At 38.2% G+C, this 24,046-nt stretch overlaps 1 protein-coding gene across 3 annotated transcripts in view; it reads left to right on the top strand.

Annotated features, from left to right (window-relative positions):
* The window catches only part of SESN1 (sestrin 1), a 51,825-nt gene that overhangs the window by 21,081 nt on the left and 6,698 nt on the right, over nt 1-24,046 (top strand). For 2 of the 3 annotated variants that reach the window (XM_039351159.1, XM_039351161.1), the window contains 5 exons: nt 13,787-13,852; nt 15,061-15,261; nt 20,210-20,392; nt 21,314-21,553; nt 23,216-23,363. In XM_039351159.1, coding sequence (XP_039207093.1) covers nt 13,787-13,852; nt 15,061-15,261; nt 20,210-20,392; nt 21,314-21,553; nt 23,216-23,363 — 838 coding nt within the window. Of the gene's footprint in view, nt 1-8,552; nt 8,788-13,786; nt 13,853-15,060; nt 15,262-20,209; nt 20,393-21,313; nt 21,554-23,215; nt 23,364-24,046 lie in introns of those variants that run through there. The other variant, XM_039351160.1, reaches the window with a different exon arrangement.

Below are 24,046 nucleotides of genomic sequence, written 5' to 3'. Positions count from 1 at the left end.
AACCACTGCTATAGTGGAAGAATGGATTTTAAGTTTTAAATATTTTACTTATGCCACTTATTTATTAATTGTATTTTGCTGCTTTACTGATGTTGGTTTTTAGATAAGGTTTTACATAACTTTGTTCTCTACTTACAAAATTTCAATTATTGGGATTAAAAATATAAATACGAAATGTATTGATAAATCTATATTTAATATAAATACTTAGCACTAAAAATAAATACGAATAAATATAAAATATAAATACTATTACAAATATAATAAACACTTAAATATAACAAATATTATGTAATAAATATAATAAATGCAACTCTGCAAGCTACTCCTGTAACCCATATAGAATGGTCTAATGTTGCATAAGTTCCCTTATTTTTTATCGATTGAAGTATGTATTTGGAATCACTGCCTAGTCGGTATAAAATCTTTAAAATGTTACTCATGCAATATTTTCTTCTTTATGCACATACTTAGTTATTTTCAGCTATATCTTTACTCCAGAATTATAAGAGTTTAAAATGTAACTATATTTGGCAGTTCATATATCTGCTGTTTGTTTAAAAGAAGTGACTTTTGGTTACATATTCCTTTGTACTCTATTTACTGCTACTATGTAATATCTATCTTGTTTCCTAGGGATCAATAGGAATTGATATAAAATCAATACATAATTTGCAACTCAGATATGAGGTCAGATATGAAAACTACATAGTCATACTAATTCATTTTGTAGTTTGTCTTCTGTAAGCACAATTTTTGTTTTAACTGAATTATTACTGTAATTTCAATTTGATTTGCATATCATCTTAGAGCTTTGGTAGAATAGAAGGAAAAGTTATATATTTTGACAAAAGGTTAAAAGAAATCTGATACCCATCTACCTATTTTCCCCCATTACTATCAAACAATTTAAGTGGCTGTAAAAAGAAAAATAAGCTGCATGTAGGAATAGATGAGTGATTTTAGTATTTGCTATTGAAATATTGCTGTCTGTATTGATGTTTTGCTGGCAAATATCTACATTTTTTAATGTCTGAGTTTTCATATTATGATGTATAGATTTTTCAGATTATTTCAGATGCTTTTGCAGATAAAATCACTTTCAGGAATATGATGGAGATTTTTTTAAAAAATGGAAGGAGAAAGCATTGCAACTTTTTTATTAAGGAAGAAAAAAACATTTAAAAAAAATGGAAGCTTTATGAAAACTAATCTCATTGATGTGCACAAAAGAAATTTTCATTTCTCGGCAGAAGCTACTCATAGAGACTATAAAGTTATTTTAACTACAAACACTATTGCAGATTGATGAATGGTGAATATGTATAGAATGGAGAACTAGAAAAATGCTTGTTGTTTGGCTAGCAATACATTTTGCCTTCTTCAAACTAAATGTGTTTCGTTTTGAATTTCCAATGTAATTTTAAAATAACCTTTATTATAAATCAGGCATGTCAAACTGCCGGCCCATGGGCCGGATACATCACACCAAAACTGTGCCCACCCCATTGCCAGCAATGGAGAAAAAGTCATGATACATCACGGAATGTCATGGGTTTGACATGACTGTTGTAAATTGTTGGCTTGTTCGTTTCAATAGAAAGTGTCTAAAGTACTTAAATTCTAATTAACACTGTTAAAACTCTTATCACCATATAAATACTGTTGAAAAATCCGAATTAAGAAATAATTTATATTCTTACCCTTGGCTTAGCCCAGGGGTAGGCAACCTTAAACATTCAAAGAGCCACTTGGACCCGTTTCCCAGAGAAAAGAAAACATTGGGAGCCCCAAAACATGCACGCGCATGTGTGCGTGCACACGGTGCACAAACGCAAGGGGTGTGGAGCTTTATTGAAGAGTTTAATTAAAAAGAAATAGAGGCTGCTGTGCATGAAAGAGAGAGAGGGAGGGGGGAGAGAGAAAGAGGGAGAGAGAAAAAGAGAGGGAGAGAAAGAGAGGGGAGAGAGGAAAGAGAGAAAGAGGGAGAGGAAAGTGAAAGAGAGGAGGGAGAGGAAAGGGAGAGAGAAAGAGGGAGAGGAAAGAGAAAAAGAGAAAGGGAGAGAAAAGAGAGAAAGAGGTGGAAAGAGAGGGAGAGGAAAGAGAGGGAGAGAGAGAGAGGAAAGAAAGAGGGAGAGAGGGAGAGGAAAGAGAAAGAGAGGGAGAAGAGAGAGAGGAGAGAAAGGGAGAGGAAAGAATGAGAGAGAAGGAGAGGAAAGAGAAAGAGGGAGAGGAAAGAGAAAGAGAGAGAGAGGTGAAGCGCAAGTGCCTTTCTCTGTCTCTCTCTCTCTGTCTGCAGATGGCAGACGAGGCTAGGAGCTGCAACAGAAGGCTCAAAGAGCCACATGTGGCTCCGGAGCTGTGGGTTGCCGACCCATTGCTTAGCCATTGGTAGTTTGAAGTTTGATCATATTTAGAGTAGACCAATTGAAACTATGGATCTTAAGATGGGTTAATGAGATTTAAATAATGATCTTCCTTGTTTAGGTAGACATCATTTGGATTTTTGATGCCATATTGAAAAGGATACAACCTAGGATTAAATTTCTTCTTTTTGAAGATGCCTCACACAGTTGATTCATGTTTACCTGATGAATCAGCAGGAACCTCATTTTTTTTCACAAATACCACTGTTGTACCCCCATCCTATACTCATGCCTTTGATTTATCATAGCGGAATATAGGACTTTGCCTTGTCTTTTAAGTTCAGCTTGCTAGTTTTTGTCTATTTTTCCAACTTATTCCCTATTTTTGTGTTGGCTTCAAATATTATATGCATATTTTTGAACCCCTCATTCAACCCCCCTGCCAGCAAAATGGAGCCCGAGGGGCGACATACGTGTCATCCTGGGGCTCCGTTCTGGGCTACAAAGGCCTTTCTTGAAGGCCTCTGCCAGTGAAACTGAGACCAGGGGGGCAATGTGTGCGTCAACCCGGAGCTCCATTCTCAGCTGCCGAGGCCTTTCTTGAAGGCCTCTGCCAGAGAAACAGAGGCCGGGGCGACGCGCACAAGCAGTGGCAAGCGGCCGCAGAAGAAGTGGGCAGGCATGCAAGCTCCTGCTGGATGGGGCTGTCGGTGCCATCGCCACGAGGCCAGGCAAGGCAGGTGTCGGGGCATGGGAAGCCTGGCTGCGGCAGCCCTGAGGTAAGCCGGGCAGGGTGCATTTGCAGCTCCACCACCCCCTACCTCAGCTTGATTTTTACACATGTGCCTCGTACAACCTCATTTCACCAGATGGTGCGACAGAGTAGGCGGGGTCTTAAGTAGGGCTTATTTTGGAGGTAGGGCTTATATCGGGCGTATGCATAAAATTAAACTAGGACTTATTTTTGGGATAGGTCTTATTTTCGGGAAAACATGATAGCTAGCTCTTGGAACAGGAGGCAGTTTCCACCAACCTCTTCTTTCTTCTTTAGAGCTCCCACCCTCTATTTGGCTAGAGGACAGATGTCCAGAAAGCATCAGAAAGAGAATTTTGGGAGAGGGCAAGATTTCTCCTTACTGCCATTGCCACTTTAGTCAGATAGCTGGGCGTGCATGGAGAAAGAAGCTGAACCTCTGTTTGGATCTGATTCCATAAATATGGCCTAGAGAGAATTCGGACACCAATGAGGGACCAGTAATCCCAGTATATGGAAAAAGTGTTCTGGAATATCACCGATGGCTTCTAAATCCTTTCCAGTTAGCAGTTTCATCTGTCTCTGAAATGCCTAGGGAAACAGGACTCCATAGCCCAGTCACAGTACTCTCTGTTGCTAATTGCCATTTGTTTATTTATAAATAACACAAACCTATCTTATTCTTTTTCTGTAGGACATGAGTTCTGGGAACAGTCTGAATGTAACATTAATTTCATTTCTGAACATAAAAAGAAGGAATCATTTTCCCCTGCCTATTGTAGGTAGATTGGATATTTTAGAATTTGGCTTTCGGTAACAGTTTAGATGTTTGTGTACAATGCCTAGGCTGATTGTTTAAAATAGTTGTAAAAAATGTGGGTTTTAAGTTTTATATTGATCATGACTGACTTTTAAGCAAACACTCTGATTTAGTGCCATGCACATGTTTTCTAGAAAGTAAAGTGGGTGTTCCGGACTTAAAATAGCTGTAGTGCTAAACAAGAGTGGCTGAACAATTTTACTGCAAAGTGTCAAAAAGATTCTGTGCAGTCTAGTTAAATTTCAGTGGAAGCTGGTTGGAGAGAGAGCACAGCTCATATTGTATAACTGATTCTGAAACTTTTTCTTTCCTAAAGAGCATATGAAACTGGACTACCAAAATAAAAACACTGAAGTGTCTAGGAATGAAGTAGCATGCAATGAGTTAACTACTGAAAATGAAGAGTTTGAAAAAGGAAATATTCAAAGGAATGAAACGAGTACAATAGAACAGTGACTTTTTTTTTGCTAAGGTCCAACAGAAACACACATAGGGAGTCTTAACCAAAGGGTGATTAAAGAAACAGACTGCAGCTTTAAAAAGTTTGATTAAAAATCAAAGTCTTGATTTCGCAGGCAGAGGATGATATATCTGAAGATTGGTTAGTTTGTGTCCCATTTCAGTTTATAAAACTGTAGTTCTTTTTTGTTGCAAGGCATTGCTAAGAAGCTGTTGGAGGAGGCTGGTCTTTGTGAGGTTTTGAGCTGAGCCTTGTACCTGTATCTCTGATTGGATAAGAACTGTTGCTAGGCTCTTAGTTCCTGGGCAAATTAGAAAGTTGAACATGACCTGTTTGAACGGCTGCCTTGTTTTTCCTCAGTTGTCTGCCTCTCTTTCTTGCCTTTGTTCTTTTCCCAGAAGGTACAGTAAATGAGATATGTTCACATCTTTTTAAAGTTGCAACATATATAGTAAAGGCTGAGTAGTCTCTAAGCACAAAACATTAATGTTTTAATACATTAAGCTTTAGAGCTGTACATTAAAATGAAAATAAAATGTTTATTTTACCTGGCAAAGATGCTATTTAAGTTAAAGAATATATTTTTTTCATTTTATAGCATATTTATAGGGTTGTATGGCTCTTTAAAGAAGAATAAAATTATGATTGCGTAAGCTGTTGTGGATCACCACCTAATTCAACAGAGATTTATATATCTGATGAAGTGGACCATGATCCACAATAGACTACACAGTTGTATTTTTTTATACTTTAAGTTTTTTATACTTTCTGTTGCAAAATGTTACTTTGATTCTCCCTTTGAAAACTACTGAAAAGTATTTCTGCCACTAAAAAAAATATAGTGACTTAAAAAAAGCAGCTGATGGTTATTATGGAAGTAAATCATTACATGGAGTGGGTTTACATGGCTCAGAAATGCCAACACTAGGCCATGGCAACAATAATTACAATTATAACAATGAAAATAGATTGTATATATAATTAAGGCTATTAAAATACATAGAAACATGGCTGTCTCTTAAGGCATAGAAATAGAAACAATTTAATGAATATTATTAAATAGTTACTAGGTATAATTGTGGCTCTAAATTTTCCAACTAAAGTGTATTCTATAGGGACTATGGGGAAGGAGGACCCATTATTGCTGAAAGCAGCTATCCAAAATTGAAATAGAATACAGGAATTTTAAGAAATAAACTAAAAGGGAACTATAAATAGGATAGTTATCGATCTTAAGTAATAAAAAACTGTAAACTCAAAGCTGTTTGCTGCAGAATGAATCTTCACATTTTCTGACAATATTTTCCTAATTTCTCCAAATTTACATCTTTATATAAGATGAACAACTTTATAATTTTCTCTGGAGTTATTAAGAACAAACCGTGTAAATGATTTTGGATATGCCTTATACTCACTCTCTCATCCTAAAGGAAGATGAGATTTAATTAATGATACGAGCTTTCCAAATTCTGCTTTCTAGGTTATGGGCTTTCTAAATTCTGCTTCCTAGATCATGGGTAACTGTTTTCTTAAGAGAAGAAAAAGAAATAATCCCTGTAAAAAATAATCTCTCTTATTTGCGTAAATTAATAGTGAAGGAACTAAGCTTTTTGTCTTCGCAACACATAGTCTTGGCTTTTCCTTACTTTAACAACAATGAATTAAGTGTTAAATAATTATTGCATTAAACTATAGTAACTGCACGAACATGGACTAGTAGAAATGCCTGCAGGAGATGAAGACATGCCCATGAAAACAGCTAGAAAAAGAACATTATAATTGTCAGATTAATTATGTACAAGAGCCAGACCTGCCCCCTGAAAAATATATACTATTAACTACAGTATAAGAGGAAACTGATAATTTAGTACCTCTAAAATACTGTGATCTCTTTTGTAGCGAGTTGTCAAACATTTTAGTCTTATGTACAGAACATTTCAGGATCAGAAGTTAACCAATAATATTACATGGGCATTTTTTTTAAGTGATGCTACACCTGCTCTCAAAAAAGAGAAGTCTAGCTCAAGGTGAGGATTAAACTCAAAAGCATGGAAAGAGTCATGCTGGTTCAGCAATTAGTACAGAGGTTCTATATTTGGGAGAGAACCAAAACATTTCTTTGAATTCTTTTTGAAGAATGTGCAGCTCTAGTTTCCATGCCCACTCTCCCTGTACATCTCCAAATCAGCTAATGGAGGGGATTAGGGTTTCTCCTCCCCCTCCCCCCCAAAATTACTATATGTTCCCAGAGTTAAAGCAAATGGAAATGAAATTCAAAGGGGAATTGTGGATGTGGTCAGTAGATACCTCATAATTATCTGTTCTTAGAATAGTTAAATACAAAGTATTTAAGCTTTCCCACCTCATCCACAGTGTTGTTGTCTGGGGCAGCCCTGATAAGTAGCCACATTGCTCTGTTGAAACAATAATAATAGCAAAGTTCTGTTCTCATGTTACACTAAATCCACCATTTTCCAGAATATATGGTTATTTCTATAAGTTTTTAAAGTGCACATGTAAAAGATAAGAATATTTCATTTTTGCAGTTTAAATAGTTCCCTTCCCTGGGAGAGATAAGTGTTATTAATATTGTCTACTTACTATACACAAATCATCACACAGAGTTTTTGTGAGAACAAAGCAAATACGTGTTATATAAACTGAAATTTTAATTTCTGCAACTCTCACGTATTCTTTAAGTGCAAAGAGACATGAGTCAGTTAACATGGCCAAGAATTATTAAACAGATCGTCAAGAAGTTTAGCGCACTTCTCTGAATAGGTTAAATAAGATAATATGATGAGACCTATTAGTATGTGCACCAAATATGTTTTTTAGTTTAAGGGAGAAAAAAGCTTAACAGTTTGGTCTACAACACTGCATGTAATGATAGTTTAAAGATATATATAGGAATTCCCATTAGGTTGTTTGTGGAAATTTTTTGCTATGGCTGACAAAAGCATAATGTTCTAGTAACAGAATATATATTTTGCATATAAAACATCCTTTGGCATTCTCTAGATCAGGCTGGGGAAGATTCTTATCTAAAATGCTGGAAAGGTACTGCTGATTGGACAATTTACTATAAAAGTTGTTATTGATTTCAGTTGCACCATATAATGCAGGTGACATTTTATGAGAAGAAACAATATTTGGCTGGAATACAAAAAATTATGGACGTCCTTTGGACAGAGTGCTAAGGGAATTCCCAGAAAATGCTCTTCATTCTGCCTCAGGTGTAGCTGGAAGAAACTGGTGCCTAAAAGTCTTTTGCAAAGGGTGTGCTAGGTATATTGTGGGCCTTGTTTGGTGGTAACAAGATCATTTTCACTATGCATTTAGCACTTGCTTTAAGTGTGTTTTCTCCTGCAACAAACATTTGTCCTGGATAAAACTGAAAATATTTTCCATATTTTTTTTCTTACTGACTAGACCAGGGGTAGGCAACCTTGGCTCTTTTATGACTCGTGGACTTCAACTCCCAGAATTCCTGAGCCAGCCAAGTCCACGAGTCATAAAAGAGCCAAGGTTGCCTAGACTGACAGAAATTTGTTATGATCTCCAACATATTTTTGGGATCCAAAACAAATACTTCAAATATTGCTAACAGTATTTTTTTTTAAAGACAATATGCAAACTATATTGTCTATCAACATAGCATTCTCCTGTACTTGAGCACGCAGAAGCCTCTGGGATAATTTAACAGATCTGGACACTGTTGGAAGGCTGGGACTGAGTCTTTTTTTACTCAAGGGCTGCTCTTCTGTTGTTGCAAACAATTCTTCCATTTATTTGCAGAAGGGCAAATGGTTCTCATCAGAGTCGGACTTCCTCATACTGTACTGCAAGAGGCCGTTTAAAAATAGCCTGCTCTTAATGTTGCATAAAAACAGGAGAAGAGAGGAGGACTACTAAAGGACAGAGAGGCCTGGCCTGCCGTATCTCTTCAGCTCTCGGCTGGCCTGGTTGTGAAGCTGCTGAAGGCACCACAGTTTCTCCGCCCTCATCCCGGAGCCTTCTAATCATTCGCTCCCCTCACCGCCAGGTAGCCCGTTGCGCGCCGCCCCCAAAGGCTCTGGGTCCAATCATTGGCGGGCGGCGGGCCAAAAGGAGGGGCTCTGTTTGTCTTGTTTGTACCAGGTTCTGGATGCCCCGCCCGCCAGCTGTTTTTAAAAGTCTCTGCGGGCTTATGAGGGAGTCGAGTGCTCCGGTGCTGGTCGGTGGGGAAGGGAGCGGCGAGGAGCCCTGAGCGCGGAAGCGGCGGCCGTGGCAGCAAAGCGGCGGCACTCCCGACTCGCGTTTAGGCATGAAGCTGGCGAGTGCCCCCAACCCAACCCGGGACCGCGAAGTGGGGCAACCATTTCGCTGTACTGGCTGTGGGAACAAGGTAAAGGACCCGAGATTGGGCAGAGAGCGCGGGGAAGCGCCGCGTACCTTTTGAGGACTCGGCAAGGATCTAGCAGGGAGTCTTGTGTGATTAACGGAGACCGGGGGGGATGATCTTTGGGTTTCTCCGTGCCCGCTAGAGAAACTTAATGGAGATGTCAAATACTGAGCTGCAATATTGAGCTGCAGGGTGCGAAGGCAAGCATCGAATATATTACTGGAAAATAATGAGACCAATTAGAAAGTTTGTTGCAAATGAAAAGGTTCAAGAATGACTATTGACAGGTTTGGACTCTGTGGAATCAACACAGGTGTAAATTCCAAGAATGGATATAGGAGAGAATGGGCCCCTAAGATAGAAATGTACGGTCTCTTGGGGTCTTTCTAAAGTATTTGAAATATTAGGATTTTAATATTTTTTTATCATGACGTAAAAATATACTCTTAAATGGGTTGTTAATCATAAATAGTGGGGTGACGATGGGAATGGGTAGCCTGACTTATTTAGTAGTGCATTCCTCTTTCCCTGGTGGTTTACAGGAAGGTTTTCCATACTATTGCTTGTTTTGTCATCTAGTTTGCTTTTAGCTTAAACTACAGAAAAATAAAAAAGTATGGTCTGAACACTACTCGTTCCTATACATAAAATATCATAATGGTACCATTGGAAGTGCAATGCTACTCAAATTTGCTTTGAAGATAATTTTGAAAATCGGGTTTTTTTTCTAGTTTATGCTGTTAAAGCTCCTATTCAATACCACATTTGACCCTTGTTGCCATTAAATACCTACTAACTAAGGAGAACAGACTGAGTTAATGCTTTTTTTGCCATTTGAAATCCTAAAATGAGTGATTGGAAACTGCAGAGAAATAAAATGCAGTTAAGCCATGCAAATAACTAATTTGTGGGTAGAGCTTCTTGGCAGCAGATCAGACTGCTGTAAAAGATGGTGGGTTGTTTGTGCAGGAGCTATGCAAGCAGCAGTTAAATGCTTTTCATCTGGCAAGTATACTGTAAACTCATCCAGGGGCTCTAAATGTTCTTACTCCTTGATAAACTTAGACTTCAGCATTTTATACATTGTAGTCTTGTATTCTGTAATTGAAATGCTTAGTTTGCTTTTTTCATGGGCATCACTTTTGCAATCTGAATCAGTTACCAGTTGCTTGAAAATCTGACCGATATTGGTGTTATGAGTGGGTGCTTATCGTTTTCAAGGTATCTCTATGTATGGTGTGGGTTGTGCTATCATTTAATCAAAAAAGCCTAGAAATAAGATTTAAGGAATTCTATATTAATTTTGGAGTGAAATGAAAGAATAATGGAACTGGAGAACTCGTACTTATGAAGAACTTTTTGTAGGAAATTTAACATGCATCAGTCATATGAAGTCAATGTGTACCTCATAAAAACATTTATAGTTTTGTATAATCTCTTATAAAACTTGGCATCAGCTAACTTCCTCAATTGGTTTTTTGGAGGCTGACTCAAGGAAAATCTCCAGTTGTGTTGTTGTTGTCAACTTGTAAAATAGAGAACAGTATGTGGGTGGAAATGGTTTCTGTGAATGTTCCCACCCCTAAAAATATTGCTTAGCTCCAGAGATCTAACTTGCCTGTCTTGTCCTCTTCAGTAATAAGAGTTGAGGAAAATATAATTGTTTTAGCCATTCATAGTATTTAAAGGGAAATGTACAAACCACCAACACAAATCTTACCACATTAAAACGTATGAAATCATTTATTAGAAACTGAAAAGAACCATAGAGATTTAAAGATGCTTGTTGTTGCATGCAAATTTAAATATCTAAATTGACCAGAAAATAATGTTTCTAAGAGAGAGGGAAAGGGCGGGGAGTATAAGAATGGATCCTTGTCCCAAGTGGATAACCATTTAAAAAGGGTGAGTATGCAAGTATAAATAAAACCATATATTGAATGCAAATGACAGCAGCATATGAATTAAAGGGTTATTAAAAGCCTCATGGGAAAGATAGTTTTGAGGGAAGAATTTTAAAAACTGGAAGATCTTTCGGAGAGGGAAAGGGCAAAGTTGTATGAGGAAACCAACACCTACTGAGGATGGTAGTGGAGGAAATGAAGATTGAGAGATGGTAGAGCAAACCTTTTATAGTTTTAATTGTAAAGACAATAGTTTCTGAACTTGTTAGAAGATCAGTGCACGGACTAAAAGAACTGTATTATGTGAATTAATGAAACATCATGGATAAAGGTTTAGCAATAGAAAACAAAAAATAAGAAGGCTTCAAGAAGTGTAGATCAGAGGTCCCCAATCTTTTGGGCACCAGGGACCAGTTCTGTGGAGAGAGGTTTTTCTGCAGACCGGAGACTGCGTGGTTTTGTGTGCTGCCTGCATCCCGCGGATGGGCTTCACTTGTTTGGGCGGCCCGGTTGCTGGCATGCCGCGGCCCGGTACTGGTCCATGGACTGGGGGTTGGGGATCCCTGGTGTAGATGAGAGATAGGCAGAACTTGATAAAGAGTTTTCCAAAAGGAAGAGGGGAATAGAGAACAAAGAAATCAAAGAAGGAACTAAGCTTTTTTGTCTTGTTCTGAGTACGTTTAGAGGTAGAAATAGGGAACCTGCGATGAAAAACATAAGAAGACATTTTAATCCTGGGATATGGCGCTTCAATAGGATTATGACAACTATGAAATAAAATACATTAGATTTGAGGAACTGATTGAAGAGATACTGTACTGATAATATACCCTGAAGAAAGTTTAAAGCATAACTATTTTTGGCTGAGGAATCAAGGTGGGGCCCAAAACGTATGTACTGATTCTCTAATGTTTCTGTTTTTTGGCAGCCTTTTGTCTATGGTGAAGAACTGCTATTCTTGTACAAACTGATAGAACATAAAAGTAGAATAAGAAAGATGGGACATTTCAATTTTTGCCCATACTGGCTTGAGAGAGGCTGCCAGAAAGATTGGCTGTCTCATGTTGTTTATATTAGCATTGCATATTGTCTTGCCTGCCGGTTACATTTATTCAAACTGATAGAAGAAAAAAAATAGTGCGTTATTTTATCAAGTAGATAAATAGATCACATGCCTTTAAAAGATAAAGAACGTATGCCTGTTTTTTTCCCCCAGTTCAGAAACCCTACACAAAAATAATGTAGATACCAGTGATTCTGTTCATGGACCTGCACCAAGCTTAAGTTGACCCTGTCTTTCAGAATAGGAATCTAACTGCACGATGCTTTCTGATATGGACACTTGCAGTGCTGGTAGCCATTGCTGCTGGTGTCCTGTATTGGCACAGCTGGTAGATGTAGTGATGACCATTCTCTAGTCCTTCGGGTATTTAGTGGTGCCATCAAAGTTCAAAAAGCAGCTGCTGACTACTCCACATATATTGCACAGACTGGGACTTTTTGGAGCAAGGAAGTTATTATATTTCCTCATAAAAAGAGAGCTGCTGCTACATGGGTTTGCCAGGGTGAATGAGCAGTGATGGTGGCAGCTGTGATTGTAACCAATCGGGATGCTTATAGCTACATCATAAATGCCACGTTTTCATGTACTGTAAATTTCTAAAATAATTGGAGTTTGTGTGTGTGTGTGTGTGAGAGAGAGAGAGAGAGAAAATGTATAACTCATCCTTTTTTTAAAAAAAATTATGCTGCCTTTATTATTTTTATAAATAACTCACGTCAGCAAATATATCTAATTTTCCTTTCTTCTCTTATTTTCCCCACAACAACCTTGTGTGGTGGGTTGGACTGAGAGAGAGTGACTGGCCCACACTCACCCAGCCGGCTTTTATGCCTAAAGCAGGATTACAATTCACAGTGTTCTGGTTTCTAGCCTAGTAACTTAACCACAGATAGACCAAACTGGCTCTTGGGTCAGTCCTTCTTTTGATTATTTAGTAATTGACCAGGAGAGGGCTTGGCTCCCGTTCTCCAGAACCTGTTGTAAGATAATCACTTTGCCCACATAAGTCAATTTGCTTTTTCAGTGGGCAGCCAAAACTCCAGCAGTGCTTCTCAAAGGCCAGGTCTTGCCTTTTTTAATTGCTGGTCTCTACTAATGATTTTTTAATGGGTGAAAATACTTATATATCATAACCTGGTATATTTTTCCCAATGCAGAAGTAAAATATTTTCTTCCGACACAGAACTTCTTTTCTGGATGAAGTGAGTTGGCACATAAAAAAAATGATTATGTGACATAGGGATTGTTCACAATAACAAAAGCAACCGGCTTTTGTTTTGTGAATTCCATAAAGTCGTCTTTTTAACTGCATAACCATACGTTGCAGAATTGGTTCATGCAGTGTCTGTATAAAGATGTTTTTAAAAATGCCACTTGGGTCATCTGAATTTACTGTTTTTGTAATGTGTTTAGAAGATCGTAGATCTTTAGAAGATCGTAGAAGATGAAAACATTTTAGTTGTGCAATGGGGCTTGACAATTGATTCAGCGAAAGTTTTGCGGTAGATAAAAGTTTCAAGTTGACTATAAATTCAGCCTGAGAAATTACTGTTTGTTCTTTGTCATTTTTAAATAGACATTTTTAAAAATCCTATTGCATGTATTTTTGTGGCTTCCCCCTCAAGCCCTGATAAAATTACAGCCCTGTTATACTTCCTGAAAGATACTGAGAGATTTCATACATAATTCTGTTTTGCGGATATGCAGATGTACTTCAAAAGCCTCCAGTATCGCTGACATTACCCTGCTAGCAGCTGTGTACTGAACTCCTTGTCCTTGACCCTTTGCCAAGTACTTTATGCAAAACTAGGTTTTTTACTGAACCAGGTTTCATTGTTTTTAATGGCAGCAGAATGGTGCACTGTAAACAAGTGTGGCTTGTTATGAAGCATGGGCAGAACATTTCCACTGATTGCACTTCTGAAATACAAGGACAGTTCTATTTCAGTGGGGAAGCATTAATTGCTCTCAAAGCCACAGCTGAAATGTTTATAACTAAAAACTCCAGGTACTGCAATGTAACCTTCTTTTCTAGGAACTTGGAATTAGGATCCCCAGACCTCTGGGACAAGGACCAAGCAGATTCATCCCAGAAATGGAGGTATGTGTAAGGCTTTCTGTTTTGCATGAAAACAACCAATTGGTAACAGTTTTGCTAGTGTTGGAGGGGATTTTCAAAGTTTAATGTCAACTGAAGAACAGCTATTAATATGCAAATTTCTATTAGGGCAACAAATCATTAGTAATGTTTGGCAACCGAACAAGACGTACATGTAACTTTAATACAGGTAGTCCTCAACTTACATTTCAGTCAGTAACCATTCAAAGTTACAACGGCGCTGAAAAAAGTGACTTAGGACCATTTTTCACAGTTATAACCTTTGAAGCATCCCCATGGTCGTGTGATTAAAATTCGGATGCTTGGCAACTGGTTCATGCTTGTGACTGTTGCTGCGTCCCAAGCTCATGTGACGATCACCTTCTGCAACCTTCTGACAAGCAAAGTCAATGGGGAAGCCAGATTCACTTAATGATCAGGTTACTAATTTATCAACCGCAGCGATTCACTTAACAACTATGGCAAGAAAAGTCATAAAATGGAGCAAAACTCACTTAACAAATTTCTTACTTAATAACAGAAATTTTGGGCTCAATTGTAGTCATAAGTTCAGGAATACCTGTAATTTAATTGGCCATTTTGCACAGGCCAATTCTGTTGGGCATCAAATATTGTTTGACCTGACCCATAGGAGTAACAGACCTGCATGTTAAATAAATATAATTAGCTTGTGAACTTTAATTCCAAATTAAGATTCACAAGCGGCTTCTGAAACGGATTTATTTTTCACTACTTAGCAATTTGGAAGGCTGCTGTAGTACTTTATTGACTGTCACATTACTGACAAGTAAATATATGCTTTCCATTTATTTCTCAGTTAAAATGTGCCTCCAGATAATTAATCAGTCACATTGTTAATTTGTAGTTCACATACTATTTGACATGTTTGGGCAATAGTTAATTTCTAGAATCTCTTCTCTGTCCCAACTCAGTGTGTGCACAGTATAGAGACTTAACAACTTATTTGGACAGTTTTTCTCATCCTCAACGGGTTGAAGATATGGACTTCAACTCCCAGCATTCTTCAGCCAGCATTTATGGCTGGGGAATTCTGGCAGTTGAAACCCATACATCTTAAAGTTGCTGAGATTGAGAAACATTGACTTTGTAAATTACAATTATTTAAAATATTTTACTTTTGCTGCTAGAAAATATTATTGTGATTTTTTTTTCTCCTCTGATTCACACAGATACTTCAAGTGAGCGCTGAGGATCCTCAGATGTCTTCTTTGTTTGCTGAGCCTTTCACAACTTTAGGGCATTTGGATAATATTACATTGGTGATGGTTTTTCATCCACGGTATCTGGAGAGCTTTTTAAAAACACAGCATTATCTATTGCAGATGGATGGTCCACTGCCTCTTTGCTATCGACACTATATAGGTATAATGGTATGTTGAATTATGACCCATGAAACATTTTTTTACAGCATTAGTGTTTCTCTTTAAAGTTTGTGACTGTGCTTAGAGAATCTCAGTATTTCTGTGAATTGTATTAATTTGTAAAAATAACAGTGTTCTATCTCTGGAATATTTTAAGATATCCTAATGAGTTTCTATCTGCACTAAATATTATACACAAAATTGTATACTATCATAGATATAACTCTTTATTAAAATGAACAACGAACAAGTTGACTTTTATTTGCACTGTCATGTTCCATAAAAACAGTCAATTTAGTATCACTGATGCTGAGTAAAGTGGCTTTCTTATTCCCCCATCAATCATTCTCCCTTCAGTCTTTCAATACAACTCTAAAATACCAAAGCAAAGCTGATTTAAGATTAAGTGGTCTTTTAGGGAAATGGATTTAAAATTATTAGATGGATTTAGATAAGAGAATTCAAGGGGTAAAGTTCCTAACACAACACTGATGTTTTATGGCTGCATTTAAATCAAAAATGTTGTTCCACAATCTGATAATCTGAACTGGCTTGGGCGAGCTCAGCTGTAAATTTGGAAACTTCCTATACTTTTAACAATCGTGCCAAGGGCTCTGTGATAATTTCAGTAGAAGGGTATATGCAGCTCAGAACTGAACTGTAGATTCCTTGGTGTGTTCTCTGAGCTTGGTTGTTTGCTTGCAGACATTTCATTACTCAATTAGGTATCATCATCAGTGCTAGTGAATGTGGATTTGCTCCCTGTTTATATACAGTGGCTTGTCCTCCTGGTTTTGATGGGGGTGTGGATTTCTACTTGGTAGTTCCTTGATGAGGGTATTGTTTTCTGCTTGTTTGTCAGGGTTTAATTCATGGTTATTTGGGTGTTGACTGCCGGAGCAAATTATTCTGGTCTTTGTTTCCTTTTTAGCTTTTGTCTCTTTTGAATGGCAGGTAAATAAATATGCTTTATTTCTTACAATAGCTGATTTGTCTGAATACCAAGCTTCCAGGAATTCTCTAGCATTTTAGGAATTAACTTCCTCTATGATGCTCACAATTTTCCAGTTGAAACTATAGTTGAGTCTGTCCATTTTTGGCTGCATGAGATTATGGAGTTTTCATTGTGTCCTTCTGACTGTTCATGGATCTGTTCTTCTAGTCTTCAGCCTGTCTGTCTTACATAGTGGCTGCTACAGTCCTTATACTGTATGTAGTAGATGGCTTCCATTTTTTTCTTCATGGGCTACTGGTTGTTTTGATTTACTTAAGAGGTTTTGGAGGGCTTTAATTTAATATAGTTTTCGTGCTATGGTGGTTGAAATAGTCCTGCTGATTGTTTCTGAGATTTTGTTGTTGTAGTGTTATTCTTATCATAGCTTGTATTGGTTATGCTCTAGATCAGGGGTAGGCAACCTTGGCCCTTTTATGACTTGTGGACTTCAACTCCCAGAATTCCTGAGCCAGCATGGCTGGCTCAGGAATTCTGGGAATTGAAGTCCATGAGTCATAAAAGCTAAGATTGCCCTGCTCTAGATCAGGGCTTTTCAACCAGTGGTACAGGTACCACTTGTGTTACATTAACGAGTGGCAGGTGGTACGCAGCCCTGCTAGCCAAGTGTAGTGGGGGAGGGAAAGAGCCAGCAGGCAAGAACTTACTGTGAGATAGTCCTCTGGAGCTGCAGAGTGGCTGGGGCTGAGCCTCACCCCAGGCTCACTTCTGGCTCACCCTCCCCCATGAGAAAGGAGGAGGAGGGGGTTGGATACAGGAGAAGCTATAAAATAGTGGTTCTCAACCTTTTTAATGCCGTGACCCCCCAAACGGTCGTAAGTCGAGGACTACTCAACTGGTGCAGCACCGTTTGCAGAATAGGACTTTTGGCGGGCTGAGCAGGGCAGAGACAGCCTGGACAATTCCTATTGGCTTTTGAAAGCCAATAGAATTAGACTCTATTCAAGAGAGTCTATTCTATTGGCTTTCAAAAGCCAATAGAATAAAAGGGAGTAGCACAGCTAAGGAAAAGGGGGAAAAATGGCGGGCTGCGTTGTTTGGTGACCCCCGTGAAATGGTCATTTGACCCCAAATGGGGTCCCAACCCACAGGTTGAGAACCACTGCTATAAAAGGAGGCAGTTTGAACGGGAGAGGGAAAAAAAGAAGCAGCCTCGGGAGTAGGTGGAGTCAGCTCTAGCTGCACTGAAGGAGGAGGGTGGAGGGGAGAGGAGAGGAGATCAAGGAGTCCAAGCAGGCCGGCCATGAGCCGATCTACAATTTCTCTGGCAGCCACCTGTGCTGGCAGCAACAAACAGGCAAGAAATGCAGCAGGGGAGGGGTTGCCCTCCAGGAGGAATGAAGAAAGGTAGCATCAGCTGGAGGTAAGACACGGAGGGAGGGAGATGGAGAGTGGAAGGATTCTTATGTGCTTTTGTGACTTTGAAGTTCTGGGATTTGTGCAATGTGGGCTTTGTGTTTTTAAGGAGTGTTTGGCAATTTCTATTTGGCTGATGGCTGATGTCTCCTGTTAGCTTCTATTGTTCTGCTATTGTTAGCTGTAAGTTTTGCTGCAAGGGATTTTGAAGTATTTTTCTCCTGAATGGATTTTGCCTGTAGCATTCCTTATGAATGGAGCCATTTGGGGAGGCTGCCTTAGCCGGCAGCCAATACTTACTACATTCTTTTTCTTCCTTAAGTGCCGGCTGCGCTCATTTCTAGCCAGTAGCTAATTCTTAAAGGGGAATGTGCCTTTTTAAGCTAGTTCCCACAGCAGCTTCATTTTTCTGTCTCTGGAGGCTTTTCCTTGTTTGGTGAATATATGGAAGAGGGAAAATATGGGGGGGGGTTTCAAATTCTTCCTTCAGAAGGAGGTGGGCATGAGAAAGAGGGAGGCAGGGAAGGAGGGAGGAAGGGAAGGTAGGAAGTCCCGCCTTAGTACTTGGCCACTAGCAGCCCTGCCATTGACTTTGCTTGTCAAAAGGTTGCAAAAAGGGATCATATGACCCTGGAACACTGTAATCATCATAAATGTGAATCAGTTGCCAAGCATCCAAATATAAATCACATGACCCTGGGCATGCAGCAATGGTCATAAGTGTGAAAAATGGTCATATGTTATTTCAGTGCAATTGCAACTTTGAACAGGTTTTTTGGGGGTTTTTTTTGGTCATCAAGTTTTTGACACCTTGCTAGGTGGTACTCGAATATTGCCATAGCCTAAAAGTGGTACAGTCGGTGAAAAGGTTGAAAGCCCTGATCTAGATGACTGAGTAGTCAAACCTTTTGATAAAGCTGCATAGATATCCATTTTGTTGGAAGATGTTGCATAGACAATTTACTTTCTTGTTCTGCTGCAGTGTGTGCGTGTCTGAATAATGTTCTTACACAGCTCCTTTTGTAGGGGATTGGGTTGTAACTTTGGTAATGGATTGTTCACCTTTTCACTATCTCCATAAAACTTGCAAAAAAATTTCCATCTGGAAACTTTTTAACAGTGAAATGGCTATATTAAACAAAGAGTACAGTTGTGAATGAATTCAAACAGAAATTAGAACTAAACTATTATGTCTCAGTAATGATGTCACCATTGTATGATAATGATAATAGGAAAGAACAATTACTTTGCATCATTGCATTCATACATAGTCTTCCGTTTCTATCACCAATTTGCAAAACATTTTTTGTATAAAATCATTTTAAATCCTTTCTTACAGTGTATATTAAGATAAGATATGCATCTTTTACTTTTATTAGTACGGGGATTAAAGGTTTCCTACAATTTTTGCATCCTGAGAATATGAACAGGATTCTTGACTCATTGAGGTTGTCCACATGCAGGCTTGTTACATTTAAAAGGGATTTAAAAGTAGCCAGCTATTCAGTGGTGCATATGGTTAGTTCTAGTCTATTCTGCTTAACAATGATTAAGAAAGTAACTTTATATTTAAATGATATAAATATTTAGTTTCATTATTTTTATTAAATGCATTAATACATGGTAATGATCTAATTTCCAAAAATCCTGAATGATTGCATGGATCCATGCCTCATTGGAGAAAAATTCCATCCTGGTTGGTTTTGTTTTTGTTTTTAATCTACCAACAACTTTCAGTAATATCCTCTGGGTTACCATGTTGCGAGGAGTTTGCAAAGGAGGAATATTTTATTGATCTAGTTTAATTTTGATTGAATACTTTAGAAAGTAATACTAAGAGGCTCATGTAACCCTTTGGCCTGGATCTCATGGTGGGGGTGGTTTTTATCCTGTTTGTTGGCATTTATGTAAAACTGTTAACAGAGATCACTTGAAGATAAAGAGTAAATTTTGATTGCCTAGGATTGCCTAGGCAATAAATGCAGAATAGTCCTTGCCCCAAAATATTAAGCAATTTATTTGACTCACTTAGGAGCTGATTGGACTTCTTTGTGTTTTTGTTCTTGCTGTTTTCAGCTTGTTGAAAAGTCATTCTAATGAAGATTCCGTTTTGTAAGCCGCTATATGAAAATGCTTTTTAGGGGAAAAATTGGATATCATTTCAGTCAACAAAACTTCTTTCTAGAAATTACAGTCCTTAAATCAGGGATGATCAATGTACAGCCCTCCAGATGGAAATGAACTCCATTCCCCATCGATCTTCACCAATGTGATCATTACTGAGAGATGAGGGAGTTGCAGTTTATCCTACATCTAACTCATTCCTGTAAATAATGGGATTTGCCTCTGCAAGTTGCTTTCAAATTTAATCCATTTCACTGTATTACTTTTCAATTTTGATCTTGCGCATAAGGCATATTTAAAAAAATGAAAAATAACTAAAAGAGAATACATGATTTTTTTTTTCAGTAGTGTACTGTATTGGGTTACATGCATTATTTTACTTACGCAGCGTTCTCTGTAATTACATTTTTAGATGACTATGGAACATCTCTGTTCCATAATTCTTGTTTGCACATTGTTCTCTAGGCTGCAGCAAGACATCAATGTTCTTACTTGGTGAACCTTCATGTCAATTATTTTCTACAAGTTGGAGGAGATCCTAAATGGCTGAATGGTCTAGAAAATGCACCTCAAAAGTTGCAGAAGTTGGGTGATTTGAATAAAATCTTGGCACACAGACCCTGGCTCATTACAAAGGACCATATTGAAGTAAGGATGTTTCTTGAATCTTATTATGATCTTATATTTTTGAAATGGCTGTCATTGTTTGATGGTCCGTAATTCTTAATGTTTGTTATTCAAATTTAAGTTATTGCAGAATCTGTCTCCAGATCACTTTAATGAATTCAGGGTTCCCCTCCCCACATCACTTGTTGCAATATTTTTTTTAAAAAAACAACAACATTCTTTTTATTTTTACCAGCTCAAAATGAAACAAGAACAGATCATCCATTCTCTACAGAAGTGCAAAATTGTACCTATTTTGATACATTTTCTCTCCAGTTTTTTTGAGTCTTATAGCGCTAATGACTGAATAGTTTCTGGATGTTTGACTTTTACAATATTTAAGGTAGTTAAAATATATTGTTTCAAAATTCATTTCCTGCGTAGACTTTGTGCTTAGTCATCTTTAACCACTGCCTGCTTTTATTTCTAAATTACATTACTGTCCTAGATCCATAGAATGAACAATAAACGGTGTAGTTCTCATAGTTGCCAAATAAAAAAGGGTTGTAAAGTAGTTAACATGATTTTCTGCATTTTAAAAGAATCCTTTAGAATACACTTAACGTTAGTCTCATGCCTAGTATTTTTGATCCACTGTGGGCTTACATTTGTGATATTACTCGTGGTGTGATGATTATAAGTTAGTGGTGGGATGTAGTCTGGAGTTCCAGAAGAGAGGGACTGCTTCACAAAGGCAGGGGAGCTTGAAAGGTCTGCTAGTAGTTTACAAAGTATATCTATAGTTATGCAGATAGTTGCTTTAAACTGGCAAGAGTCTGTCTGTAGGTGAACAACAATAAAGAAACTTCTCAGATGTAACTCCGCATGTCACTGTTGGTTCTTGGGGCCTGACAGAATTTGATGTAATAATTACATTCCTTCTGCTTGCTTTTTGTTTTAAAGCAACTTCTAAAAACTGAAGAACACAGCTGGTCCCTGGCAGAATTGGTCCACGCTGTAGTACTCCTCACACACTATCACTCTCTTGCTTCATTCACTTTTGGCTGTGGAATCAATCCAGAGATCCACTGTGATGGTGGTCACACTTTCAGGCTGCTCTCTGTTGATGGTTATTGCATTTGTGATATAGCAAATGGCAATCACGATGAATATAAGATGCACACCCCTGATACAGATATTACAGTGAGTATTATGTTCTGAAAGGTTGAGCATGTTTACCGTTTTTAAAGGCATCTGCTTGTTGTGTATATTTGCAAAGTTGTACAACTTTCTTTCCCTTCCCTTCGTCTCTCCCTTCTCCTTTTTTTTTAATGAAGAAAATGAATACTTTAAACCAGAGGTCCCCAGTCCCCGGTCCATGGACTGGCACCAGGCCATAGCATGCCAGAAACCGGGCTGCCTAAACAAGTGAAGCCCCATCTGCGGGATGCAGGCAGCATGCAAAAACACGCCCCCTCCAGTCCACAGAAAAACTTTTCTCCAAGGAACCGGTCTCTTGTGCCCAAAAGGTTGGGGGGGGGCACTGCTTTAAACTATCAAATAAATCTCTTTAGTAATGCAAGATGGCTGCTACAAAGGGGCACACTGAAATGGAGTATATCTGTTAGTTAACCATTCTGTATGCCTTTGTAATCATAGTGTTTGAACACTATGGGACACCGAAAGAAATTCAGAGAAAGTTTTTGGAAGTCAAGAGGTGCAGGAAAAGGCTGCCATATTAGACTGAAGGCAATTTAACTTGGATGTACAGTAGTCTAGAGCAGTGGGGCCCCCAATCTTTTGGGCACCAGTGATCAATTTCGTGGAGAGAGGTTTTTCCAGACTGGGGGTGGTGGTTTCGTATGCTGCCTGCATCCTGCAGGTGGGGCTTTTTTTGTGTGGCCCGGTTTCTGGCATGCTGCGGCCAGGTGCCGGTCCATGGACCAGGGGTTGGCAACCCCTGGTCTAGAACATGGCATTTCATTTCAGCTGTTTGTACTGTTACTAATACTGTATTTCTGTTAATATATGTTAACAGTATTTCCTGCAGCAAATACACTGTTAGATATAATTGCCTGCCAGGAAACCCAATTGGATTAAGATACACAGACTTGGATTCCTCTCAATATGAGCTAGAAGAAACATCAATGTTCAAGAAATGTTTTTCTTCTAAGACTTGGTCTGACCTTTCTAAATTAGCACTTGGAATTATCTGATATATCCCCTGCAAGACAAAGAATGATTAGGTTATAACCATTGTATTAGTGAAGGTAATTATAAAGTTCTTAAGGAATGGATAGTCTTCTCACAAACCGTTTGCATCATGTTAGTTTCATTAAAACAAACTGAAATAGTCATTCAGTTCTTAATTGTAAGAAGTATTGGGACTATGAAGTGTTACCAGTTAGAAGCATGATTTGCCGTTCATTTGAGACTTTAATAATGCAAGGCCTCAACCTTTTTGAAATTTGTTCTAACAAGTTCAAAATAAAGAATTAGCTATATTATAGCAATCACAATTATAGGTTATTTAATATTACTATCTTGTGATATAGTGCCACAGTAAGGAACCACTGCTAGCAATTCCTGCCCGCAAGTATATTTATGCATCAACTTTACATATTCTCATTTTGGGACATTTAAAATTACTTCAGGCAGTAAAACAATTTCTATGTATTTGCTATGCAAAAGAAAAAATGTTCCTTTAATTAAGCATTAGAAAAATTATATTTGCCTCCTTAATTCTATACATAGACATTCTAAAAAAGTTGCAGGTACTAGGTTAGGTATAAAATGGAAAATCTGGTGTTTATCATAATAGCATATCAGTGCTACATTGCAATTTCAAAAATGTTGCTGTTAAAGATTCCCGAGCCCTCCTGTGAAGTAGAAGCACTCATGGAAAAAATGAAGCAAATACAGGAATGCAGAGACGACGTTGAAGCTAGTCAAGAGGAAAAGGCCACACGATTTGAGAAGGAGAAGAGAGAAAGCATGTTGGTGGGTTGCTCAGGTCAGAACATATTTAATATTCATCTCTTTATTTTTTTTTTTAATTTGACATGTATATTTATCAGTTCTGGTATTTAGACAGTACTTCCTCATTATCGTGTAACATAAATAATTCATCAGGGCAACCATAATTGCTCTCTTCTAAAACCAGGGGTAAAATGGGCCACAATTATCACCACCATCATCATCCAAAGCTACATTCAACACAGCACACTCTAAAAAGTTTTGACCATCGGGCAGTAATTTTTAGAAAATGTGCACCTAAACTACCACCCCTCAGTGTAGGCCTGCCATTGCTTCCTTTAGGACGGACATGTCAAACTTGCGACATCACGTGACATCGCACAACGTATCGGGCCGGTTTTGCCATTGCCGGCAATGGGTGGGCTTGGCTTCCACGTGACACGTCCAGCCTGCAGACCGGTGCTTTAAGAAATCAAGAATCCAATTATTGTTCAAAAAGTTGTTAACTGTTTCACAGCTCAGTATAGACCTATCAGATTTCTTAAGCAAGATGAACAATCATCCAGAAAAGAAGTGCCAGGTCTCAGAGATTGTCCGTGTGTTCGTCAAAATGAAAAATATAACATCTTAACTAAATGGGGTCTTCAGATCAGCTGAAAAAAATATAATTCAGGTTGGTACAAATGGAAAACTTGCGGACCCTAAGCCAGGCAGTGTGGA

The sequence above is a fragment of the Crotalus tigris genome, unplaced genomic scaffold, assembly GCF_016545835.1.
Source record: "Crotalus tigris isolate CLP2741 ecotype Arizona unplaced genomic scaffold, ASM1654583v1 scf7180000018371.15429387391:27106975, whole genome shotgun sequence".
In the NCBI taxonomy this organism is placed as follows: domain Eukaryota; kingdom Metazoa; phylum Chordata; class Lepidosauria; order Squamata; family Viperidae; genus Crotalus; species Crotalus tigris.
The sequence above is the reverse complement of the archived record's forward strand: the minus strand, read 5'-3'. Positions and strand labels throughout refer to the sequence as shown.